The 12090-nt window shown below is 42.1% G+C and overlaps 1 protein-coding gene across 1 annotated transcript in view; it reads right to left on the reverse strand.

Moving 5' to 3' along the window:
* Positions 1-11594, reverse strand: part of SNCA (synuclein alpha) — a 64271-nt gene extending 52677 nt beyond the window's left edge. The window contains exons 1-2 of the mRNA XM_009979349.2: positions 11474-11594; positions 4753-4794 (exon numbers count right to left, since the gene is read on the reverse strand). Coding sequence (XP_009977651.2) covers positions 4753-4794; positions 11474-11594 — 163 coding nt within the window. The remainder of the gene's footprint in view (positions 1-4752; positions 4795-11473) is intronic.
* Between the last annotated feature and the right edge of the window lie 496 nt (positions 11595-12090).

Genomic DNA, 12090 nt, shown 5'->3' on the forward strand with positions numbered 1-12090 from the left:
AAACCAGTGCTTTACTTTGATTATCAGGAGACGGACTGTAAATATGTCATCTTTGATACTGTACATTTCTGGACACTTATCCCTAGGAGACAAGATGGGCGAATTATGCATTTACAGTCAAAGGCCAGTAGAGATGTTAATTAGGCAAGCAAGTCAGATATACAAGTTAACACCCCATAAAACCGATAAGCAAAGCTGTTTCATCTTCAGAAGTTCTGAGGAAGAGTGACCTGACAAATAACATGCTCACCATATTCCTGTGAATCACAGCCTGGTATCCTCATTTTACAGTGTCTCGATGCCACTAAACCTGGTACAATCAGGCCATACTTTGTTTAAGGCAAGAAACATCTCAGTCTAGTATTTCTGGGTTTGGAAAGCAGCCAGCTGAAAAGTGTATTTAGTTGTTCAGCACTTTGAGGTGTGTCAGCTCCCAAGTCCCTTCACCAACAAAGGGTTTTAAACCACAAACTATTCAAAAATAGCAAAACCTTGGAACTCGGTAAGAAAGGACTGACTGCATGAACATACACTCATTTTGATCTGTGATTCTAGTTTGCATTTGACTGACTCCAAAATCTTGAATCATTTTTATTCACATAACAAAACGTGTTATTTCACCTCGGGTTTCACATATTAACACCCTGGTGCGTCATAAGACCACCAGAACTGGCAAACTCCTAGTCCTATGAAAAGAGACAAGTAGGTCTTTACAAGTGTCCTAAAAGGTAGTTTTTTCACACAAACTTTAATGGTGTTGATTTAAATGGATTTGATTTTTAAGATAACTTCACTAGCATTTCTGTGTCTTCATATTATATCTCACTGCATCACTATAGTGAACCCAAATCTGTTTTTACCTGCCTTCTCTGCCTGCCAGAACAACTCTTCACAGACTTACAATTTTTTTTTCTTTTAAATATGTGCCCAAGCAATTCCTCTGTTCTTACACTACCAAGCTCATACTATTTCATTTTAGAAACCTTGCTCTCTGGATTGTGCATTAGGTCTCCTCTTCTCACTGCCACATTTTAACCTGCATGTCCTCTATTCATGTTCCACTTTCATTCAACCCCCAAACTCCCTTCAAACACTTTAACAGGCCAGAAGGAAGAAAACTGTGGCACAGCACCCTTTATTTTCAAGCTTTGAGTGTTTCACTTTGTGTCACCCATTTCGTAAGATGGGTGAGGTGCGACCATTGTTTTGCCTAAAACGCCCAGTAACTTTTCTGAATTTTCTATTCATAGGTGCAGTGGGCAACCGATATGCTGTCCTCATGTTTGGCTTTGTAGTCTTGTTTTGTATCTTCCAGAACAAAATTTAATATCTATTCAATCCTGTCAAAAATTCTATTCATCTACTTAAAGTTTCCTGTCTCACTACACATATTGCAATCAGATCAAGATGGATACTTGCGGCATTCAAGATCAGTTGTTTCTCTGAGGAGGGAAAGAAGTTTCCCACTAAACTAGCCTACTATAGAGTTCCAGTGCTTCAGCAAGTTTCATACATGTGCAAATGCCCTTGACTTTTATTCTACCACAGTCCAGCTTGGTGAACATCACCTCTATTAACTTGCTCACTAGTCCTCTCAGTTACTGTTCCAACATCTGTGATGATATTAGATACATATGTCTCAAATCTCATTCTACTGCAATCCTCTACTGGTTATAGTAATGATCCCTCTGAATATTTCTCTTAATTGAGCTCCAACAAGCTGAGATTTCAAACCTCGTAACAACAGCACGCATGTTCAGCCTGAGGCTAAACTCTGGAGGACTATCATAGATGTTCTGTTCGGTTTAGTTACTAAAAATACTCCTGACTGACTTCTCAATCATTTATTTAGGTTGTGATATTAAGTGCTGCCAAGTTAAGTCTACCTGCAGTTGTTTATCCTTTGCATTAGCTTACGTGAGCACAAGTGAATGATACACTGGCTGTACACAGAACAAAAAGAAAGAAGAAATCCTTTTCTACTCCCTTAATTTTTGATTACTGATTTCTTAGGGGAAAAACACCTTGACCACGCATTTTCTTCACATCTCCACAAGCCCTATGTTCTACGACAGAAAATTACACGTTCTATTCGAAGCGCTACGGTCAGTTGAGGCTTTCTTGCACTCTGTAGAGATCAAAGACTTCTGTTCGTTTTGCCACTTACTACAATTATTGGCTACTGGTTGCAGTTCATATACTAAATAATCCCTGCAAATCCATTTAAAATGCTAATTTACTCTCTTTCAGTGTAGAAATGCTAATATGAATATACATATAATATAACTTCAAAGTTTGGAAGTGCTGTTGCTACTGAGAGATTAGGCAGTTCTAAAAAACATTTTAAAACACTCATAACTGTGACAAATTCAAATCAATTTATCAAAACTCTGAAATCTGTTTCTGTCGTGTACACCATTTCCCTTCTATCTTCCCACCCAACCAGATCTAGCATGACACATTGGTGAGTCATAAGAATCTTTTAGGAATGGAGAAGATAGTGGGGCATATCCACACTGCAGTGGCAGCACAACTGCAGGTGCAGCGAGCACACCTTCTCTGAAACTGCACTGTCTGTGTGTTGTTGGAAACAGACCCCAGGCTGGGATGAAGAACCACTAAGAGCACAGGTGACTCTGGGTTGTTTATCTTATGCGGAATTCTCTGCAGCCACAGCTGTACCAGTTTAAAGCCTTCTCCATCAGTCCCACCAGCTTACAAGTAAAGACACGTTTTCCCCATTGGGACAGGTGGATCCTGTCAGGCCACAGCATACCTTGTGTCTCAAAGACTCTTCCGTGGTTATAAGAACTGAAGCACCAGTCCTGGGGCCAGGAGTTAATGCCTTGGGCACACCTGTTTCTTCCAGAATTTCTGCTCATTACTGGGAAGATTGAGGAAAACATCACCTGTGCTCCTGAACCTTTCAGTAGAATTCCCAGGGTCCTGTAGTCTCTTTTGTTCAACCTTGGACTTCTTGTTAGTACCCACTTGGAAGACTAGGAGCAGGTAATAGTCTGAAGGCTGTACTAAGCTGGTCAGTAATCTGGTGACATTCCTGATTGGGGCCCCAAGGAGACAGCAAGCTTCCCCAAAAAGAGGGTCCAGCCTGCAGACAGGTGTCTCTCTTCTGCTTAGGACAGAGCCACTGACGACCATAACTTGCTGTTGTTCCTTCTCAGCGCTGGTCTTGTTGTGAGCGGTTTGTTGCTGTGCCCTTGGTGTGGGTGCTTACATGGGTTCCTCCTGCCCGATCTCATTATACACTTCATCTCCCATACCTCGAGCCTCATCCCTCTTCTGTAGAGGCGTCTGAGAGGGTAAGGAGAAGGAGGGGTTCCTCTCTCAGCTTCACACAGTAACCTGCTTCTGCCCGTCCCTATCCCCCATAACGCTGCCTTCCTCCTGGCACAAACCAGATCCTGAACCTGCCTCAGGAGCAGCCATGCTGAGCTGGCTTCATGCACCAGATACAGCAGAGCACAGCTCCACGGACTGATCATCTCCTCAGACGCTCCTCAGCCTGCCCACCTCCTGCTGCAGCCCAGCCCCCGGGCAGAGCAGCCCATCCACCTGCTCACACCTCCCACGGGCCGGCTCGCTACCGCCCTCCATCCCCGGACCGCCACGGGCTCCCTTCAGCCCGCGTCAATCACCCGCGAGGCCCCGCCCCCTGCCGGCTCGTCCAATCAGCGCGCCCGGGCTCAGCGGCGCGGAGAGCGCCCCCTGCCGAGCTGCCGCTCCCGACGCGTTGCGCCGCGCTGGAGTTGCGCCGCGCTGGAGTTGCGCCGCTGCGGCTTAGCGGTAGCGCGGATGCAATCACACAGGCTGCAGTGCGGAGCAGCGATCGTTCGGCGGGACTGAGGTACCGACTGCGCAGGTGAAACTCCATTTCGTATCACTCTGGTTAGTCTAAAAGACTTAAGCACTGACTTGCCGCTGACCACGTTTGCCTTAACTGCAAACGCTCCCTGCGTTTTTTCCTTTCTACCCAGCTCTTACAGTTCCTACTGCATGAGGCAGGCTCCTTCGACACTGTTTTCCCTCCTTTATTCGTTGCAGTAATTCCCATCTCTTCCATCAGCATCGGCCCTGTCTGACTATGAGCTCTTAGATCAGAGACTGAAGCCCTGCTGACATCTGCCCAAGTCCCTCTCCGCTTTGCCTTCCACAGTCCTCCTCCAGTGGCATTCCTTTTCTCCACATCCCGCTTTTCTACCTCCTCAGACCACAAGCAGACAAACCTAGGCAGCCAAGCCAGGCTTTCAGTTTCTGTAGGTCAAAGTTCCTCATGAAAAAAAATTAAAAATTTAAGAAAGACTTCACTTTTTTATGCCAACTCTAGTTTATAATGTCCTAGCACAGAATATTTCACCGTCGGCAAAAAGTAAGCAACAGAAAGACCCTTGATTCATCTATTTCTACAAAAGCAAGTTATTTCCTTCTGTTTAGGAATCTGGTTTCATTAGCCTCCTGGCTCATACTAGTACAGCTTGACTTTGATTCAGAACATCCCTCAAAAAAACCTTCTCACATAGAAACAACTATATTAAATTTACATATTTGATTGTGAAACAGTGTATGCATTTTGACAAAATGAATGTATGTTGCTTTCTGCCTCTCAATTTTTCTATGTCTTTCTATCACCCACAAATTGGAGTGCTCTCAAAAAGTACGCAGAATTTTTAACAGCTAAATGGTTGGTTAATCAAACGTAGGGAAGCAGTTGAAATCAAGAAATAATTGTCTTACCTGTTGTGACACCATGAACAACTCCTTCCTTGGTCCTGGAACCTAAACAAAGAACAATATTAGGTTGAAAATACATATTCTTAAGTACTGGTAAAGACTAGATGGATGATAAAGAGGGACGAATATACAGAATACATACAGTTGCATACAGTACTTTACTAAAATTATTTAAAGTCAATCTAAGGGACAAGGCAAAACCATCAATAAAGAGCAACTGCATGAACGTATATTGACTGTGGAAAGGTGAATAATACTGGAAACATTCCTGCAGTTTATTTCTTGTACGTACTGACTTCCTTGCCATTTTCTTAACAGCCGTGTTAATTAAGCCTCTCACTTTGCAGACTCACATGGGTGACTCTGCACAGAAATCATGTTACTGTTAACGTCCTAAGGAGGCTCATGCATGTGTCTGCAGAAAATCCTTACAATTTCGTCTTACAGCTCTTCTCCAGATCTCAGTTTGCAGGGGCTTACAACTGTTATGCAACTACAGAAAGACCTAGAGGTTAAAATCATGAAGAGCTGGTAGTGCTAACCAGATTTAAAAAAAAATTCACCTGAAAGGGAAACATTAAACAGTAGATAGGATTCAAACATGAACATGCCACTGGGGTCAAACCCAATGTCTACTGCATCCAGTGTCCTCCTTGTCACAGGCTTATGCGACAAGTTAGGTAAAGATTCTAGAGACAGCAACCTACAGCTAGCACTAGTCTGAGACCTGTGTAAGCAATGTAACTGTGACTCTGAAGACCAAACTGATTTCTGGAACACCGATGTAAAAATACCATGACTTTTTACGGCACTGCATGAGAGGGAACAATCTCTGTCTTCAACGGGAAAATAAACAAATTAGCACATATTGCTATTGAAAACGTAACTCTGTGTCTTTTTCCCTACTAGCACTCTACTTGTCCTTGTCATGTTTTATAATTTGGCTACATTTCAGGGATAAGTACTCATCTGTGGACTATGATGGTTAACAATGTGTGATTAAGCATTAGACAGACAGTGTATGGCTCCTAGTTTATCATCTTACCCTAGTCTGCCTGAGATAGGATGACTCTTTTTTATTATCAAAACAGAAATTGCCTTATTTGTAATGCAATTTTTTGCCTGATGTCATTTAGCATTTGAGACATTATAATTTATACTTCTGACTTGACACTTGTAGAATCTATATAACTTTAGATTAAGACTGTGTATAAAACAATATACAAACTGATATAAGTAGAAATATATTAGAAGAAAATGCATGAGCAGAAATATATTGGAAGAAAGCAACTTTGTCCACAATTCTTTATAATAATGCAATTAAAAACTGAAATAAAATATATGTTCGTTCATCATTATGTCTTACTTGCTGCTAGTACAAATTTATGGAACTTAAGCCATGTATTTATGGCACTATCAGACTGATTACAGCATTAAAAGGATCTGTTATCTATGAGTTAGAGCAGAATAACAATAATCTATTATAAATAAGAGGAAACAAAATGTTGCATCAAGTAAAATGACACGTCCCTTTAACTAGTGAATGAAGAGGTTAAACAGCTGAGAAATCTTTTCTCCCCTCTATTCCGATTTTTTCTTTTAAAAAAGGTTGTTTTATCTCAGTGAAAATATTTACCATTGAAAATATCATCCATTTTATTAACTCCAAGGTGTTAATGTCTAAGGACTTGTTTTAGGACTTCGGTTCTCAACCTTGTGGCACCATGAGGTCTAGGGAAGCAAAGTACTTTGAACACATGCTGGAATCTAAGCAGATGATGGTTCTACCAACTTCTAGAAAGAGACTAAACATCATCTCAGGCTTATAGTGTGTCTATCAGAATGCCTCACATTAAGCATATGCTTTTAAAACACATTGTTAGACCTGGCCAATATCTCATTCATCTTGTTGAAGCTATTGTCTGCAAGCCAAGCCACTAACACATGGAAACATGTGAATAGCAAGTACTCAGTACCCTAGGGCTGGTACGAGATGGATGGTATGACAGAACTCCCTGAGGACTTCTGCAATGCAGGTATCTCCAGAGGGACATATATACAAGTTGAATCTTACCTCCCTTACCCTGATGTAACACTGCTATAACCACAACTCATATAGAAATGCTAGTCTTGCTCTGTTAGTGGAAGATAGGCTTTTCTTTAGCAGGAGCTTGGCTCACAGACGCCTATAGAACAGAGACATGTATAGCCAAATCCATTAATTGGCAACGAGCTAAGCGGTGGTCCAGACCTTACAGCGATGTTAGAGCTCAATACTATTTGCCCCACTGCTGCACACTTGCATGGAAGTAGCTGTTTCTGCAGTCACAGCTACAACAGAATCTAGAAGTACATTAGGATCTGCCAGAATGGGCCTATAAATACAACAGTTGAATTCTGTAGGACGACTTGGGGTGATCTTATAGCAGTCTTCCAGTACCTGAAGGAGGCCTACAAGAGAGCTGGAGAGGGACTTTTTACAAGGACATGTAGTGATAGGACAAGGGGCAATGGCTTTAAACTGAAAGAGGGCAGATTTAGATTAGATATAAGGAAGAAATTTTTTACATTGAGGGTGGTGAGGCACTGGAACAGGTTGCCCAGAGAAGTTGTGGCTGCCCCATGCCTGGAAGTGTTCAAGGCCAGGTTGGATGAGGCTTTGAGCAACCTGATGTAGTGGAAAGTGTCCCTGCCCATGGAAGGGGGTGGGAACTAGATGATCTTTGAAGTCCTTTCCAACTCTAACCATTCTATGATTCTATGACTTCTGGCTGGCAAGGAAGGTTAGCCATCCACACTTTTTCTGAGAGAAACTATCTGTCTTTCATTCTGGCACTCCCAAAACATCAATAATCTTGCTTATTATACCCTGTGTAACAGGGGGGGACAGAAGAATCAGAGTAGGGATAATATAAAGATAAGGAGCCTAACACTGACCTACACTACTTAGGCGATGCAGGAGCAATAGTAGTACGTGGTAATGCTACTTTTCCTTGCTATAATACATGTTTGTGTGAGGGGAGGGAGAAGCCAAAACCAGAATTTTTGCTTTTATGTCATTACAAAAAAATATACAATAGACTCTCTCCATTTCATTATTTATTATCATTACTGTCATTATTTAAAAAAAGGGGAAAAAAAAGTGTCTATCAGAGATGAACAGACTATTCCAAGTAAGCCCTCCTTGAGATTTGGGTCACGTAGTAAGAGATGGTTAAAGACAGGGAGACATAAACCCAAATTAGGGGAAGGAGAAAACATCGTCTAAGGAAAACACTTGCTCCTAAGTGCTGAAGCCCATTATTCCACTAGACACACTTGGAGTCCCTTGACTACTCCACTGGCTCTTCTATTACCGAAGAAAAATAAGAAACCTTGTAACAAGAGAGTGCAGCAGGGGAATCTGGATGGTCTTGCCAAATAGGTCATGACTGCACTATTCTAGTCTAAAGCCATGTGCCAGCTAAGCACAGGGAGTAGTAAACAACTCATCCGCTATCCACTCCGCTCCCGATAAACTATTCCTTTGTTCTGCTAGGGTGCAACACATCAAAAATGATCAGACTGGAAACTTCCATTCCTGAGCACTGAACATGCAGTCAAGAATCAATTGAGCAAAAGCTTCAGCTCCCTGGTAGCAACACAGTGCTCAGAGGAACTCTTGAGCAGTACATCACCGAGAGCATGCAAGAGCATCCTTCTTACTCTCAGTTCCTGGATTCAAAGCAAGTAGGGGATAGTATTGCCACTTGTTTCCTTGCTGCTTCTCACCAACAGCTCTTGAAGGACACATATAGACCCAGTTTTAAATTGATGGCATACGTGATGCAGCACAAGACTGCCGAGTCTCAGTACTCCTTTCTAATCAATGATCAGGCCATTCTTTGACATAGGGAAAGGTTCTGATGCTGTGCTTGTATGAGTCAAGACACAGCCACTGATTTCAGCTGCCCAATGCTAAAGTACCTCAGTAGAGGAATTTAGGGAAAAAATAACTGAAAGCATAAAAATACACTATAGGCTGTATCGAACAGTATCTGGGGTATTAAAAAGCAGGAGAAAGACAGCGGACTGAGGGAAGAAAGAACAGACTTCAGCATGGAGAGGGAAAGAAGTCCTGGTTAATTCTCAAATACGCTGCTCTCCCTCAGCTCTAAGTTTTCCCCTGTGCCAACGGGAACTTTCCTTGTGCCAGAAAAAAAAAAAAAAAAAAAAAAAGGAAAGAAAAGAAAAGAAATAAGTTACAACAACTACATTTCATCCTGAGCAGTAGCTTCTTTTACCAGATAGGATTATGTTACATTATTTTACATAATAGCTAACAGCAACCTGGACAGAAAATTCCAGATGCTTTCGATATTTACTTAAATTCCACTAATTTCATAGTGGAGACCGTATCACCTAAGGGATCTGGACCAAAGACTTTGCATCTTATTAATTCCCCAGCAGCAATGGAAGGCTGAATGTTGTGGAGCTCACTGCCGAAACTGAAAACAATTAACAGGTCCCTCTCAGTCCCATACTGTTAGGTTCTTCAAGATGTCAGGCAGCTTTCACAGCACAATCTGGCTGTGAAACTCACATCTGAAAACCCAGCTATTGAAAAAGGGAGAGATAAACCTTCAGGAGCTCTGATACAGCGTGCTGCTTCTCTCCTCTGTTCATAAAGGAGTTTCACCACCTTTTACATTGCAACCATTATCAGCCTACAAAACCAAGAGATTATCATGCCAGCCTTTGCTAACGGTGCTGAGAAGAGCCACCCCTGCTGTGTGCTTGGGAAGTAGACAGAGAAATACTCAGATCCTGCTTTCCCCCTTTCTCTAATCGATCCTGTCAAAACTTCAGCTGGGGAAACTGTGGCTCCCTACAGTGGCTACGGGCAGGCACACGCCAGGACACATGAGCTGCCAGAGCTCCTGGAGAGTTTCCAACCAAGGGCTTTTTTACCTGCACAACTGAAACTGTGCATATAGCTCTCTCTCCCTGAAAAGCAGGCATCTGCTGTGGGAAGGATCCTTCACCATTACTACATGAGTCCCTATCAGGGCTCTGCTGTCCTCAGTATTTTATTCTTGAAACAAATGGCAAGCCTGCCCTCCAAAGTTCAACCTCAGCAAAAAGCATCTCTGAAGACAATAGGAAATCTGTTGCCTTTGCGAGCAGAACTAGGTTCAAATATTATTACAGTCTGGAGAACGAGTCAGACACGAAGATTAATTCAGCACACAATGCAGGTTTCTAGTATAAATAAATCAATGGCTCTAGAAGCATGGTTGGGAACTACAGGAAAAGAAGATAAAAGAAGAAAGCCCTACCCCTGAAAAAAACCCTCCCATATCAAGCACAGTGTACAGTGAAAGAACATCTATTTTGATATATTGAAAACGAGCAGACACTCATTTTAAAATAGACTCATCTTACAATTAGTTTCAAAATGACTGCCATCTCTGTTGGCAAGAGCACCGAGCTTTGCTATGGCTCAGCAAGAGAAAAGTGTATTCCAAATGAGTAGTCCAAACTATCTGGAGCAGAAATAATTTGCTACAGACTGGCACTAGCCTGCAAGGGCAGAGGAAATCCTGAAAAGACATCAGAATTACAGACACCTCAGTGCTCCCATTTAAAAGAAATGCCTCTAGTTTTCAACTCCATTTAACTTCTCTTTGATACCTGTGCCCATCTCCCTTGGCACACACAGCATCCATTATGGAATTAACCTGCTACCAAATCAGCAAAAAAGAAAGGACCTGCTGAAAAGAGTCTCTTTCCCCCTCTATCCTTTTTTAGACCAACTTTATTTGATGAATAGGAGAAATAGATCCAAAATTATTTTTTTTAAATGGCCACTTATTCATATGGTCTTGGGAGATTCTTTTCCTGTGAATTTTGCATGGCAGCATTTGCAAGATAGTCCTCTAAAGCCTGATAATTGCTAAGTGAAGATGACGATCCCGCAATCAAAGTACCGATGTGGGATTTGAAAATAATTTTATCTCTGGCTCTGTGCAAGACTCTTGTGTGGTCTAGATAGGTCACTTAACAGCTGCTTCGCTACCTTGGGGTCTACCTGCCCTACCTCATTGACTGCAGTGGCTCTTCCTTGAGAGGTCATGGAAAATATCTGCTGTGGATATGCAATAGTAAGTGCAGAACATGAAGTTATTTTCAAAAGATGAGGGAGGTGACACTTTGCCATACAAAATGCTACTGCTGACAGGCCAAACAGTCAGCATGGCTTATGCTCAGTTCCTGAATTAACCTCTCAAGTTTCTTTTCTTAAAATCCCACTTAAACCCCATGTGTTCAATGGGATGCTGTGAAGCTACCTTCCACTTCAGCTTTTACTTTTTTTTTTTTAATTATTTTTACTGTACCAACAACCCCTTCAGCCTTAGCCTAGCAAACTCCTGAAATAGAGTGCCAGCTAGTGACCTGTACTATAAGGCAACCTCCTATGACACAACCTCATTCTGTATGGTGTTACAGAAGTGGCTCCACCGAGCAGTAATGTGTGGCCAGCACAACACAGTGAGATAAGAGCCAACATTTGGCTTCAAAGAACTGGAGCACAGGAGGGCACAGCTCTCCTCTTGTTTGTTTTGCAATGGTATCCTATGCGTGATCACATATCTTTTTTTTTCAGAAGAACAGGTCTGATGAGGATCCAGCTGTGAATGTCAGGGTACACTGACCAGCAGCGTGATCTCCGCTGCCCACCTACCCACATAGAGGACACCTTCTTTCGTCTTTCCCGCCGCCTCTGCCACACCCTGCTTGGTTTTTTCTGCTGCTGCTACGACTCCCTCCTTTGCCTTAGAAAGTCCTTTCATGAACACATCCATGGCTGAAGAATTTCTTCACACAGCTCTAGAGAAAAAAACAGACAGTACACTTTCAGTAAGATTTTTTTCAGCTTCTTATCCCAGAAAGGGAAGAAAATTTTGTTCAAACCAAATGGGATCATGATTACTTAAAAATTGTATTATTTATACCTCCATGTTATGTAGCTTTCATCCACATCTCTATTAATAATACACAAACACCTCTCTGTACATGAGATTGCACTCAGTATTTGAGATAGAAAGAACAGTTAAATAACTAGAAAAACAATGAGTATCGTTACATGAATCACCTTTACACTTTCTCACACGCTGCCATACATAGTAAGTTAAACAGCGCTGCAAGAGCAGTTCCCTCAATCCAAGAAAGGTTTGGGGATCCTCTTTCCACAGAATCCTACAGAGAGATTGCTGATATTGCAGCTGTGGTTGGAAGATGGATACAGTGATACGACAAGTCCTTTCCTTGCCTACCAAGGCATCATTTCCTCCAAAGGAC

The sequence above is a fragment of the Tauraco erythrolophus genome, chromosome 5 (genome assembly GCF_009769465.1).
Source record: "Tauraco erythrolophus isolate bTauEry1 chromosome 5, bTauEry1.pri, whole genome shotgun sequence".
Taxonomy (NCBI): Eukaryota; Metazoa; Chordata; class Aves; order Musophagiformes; family Musophagidae; genus Tauraco; species Tauraco erythrolophus.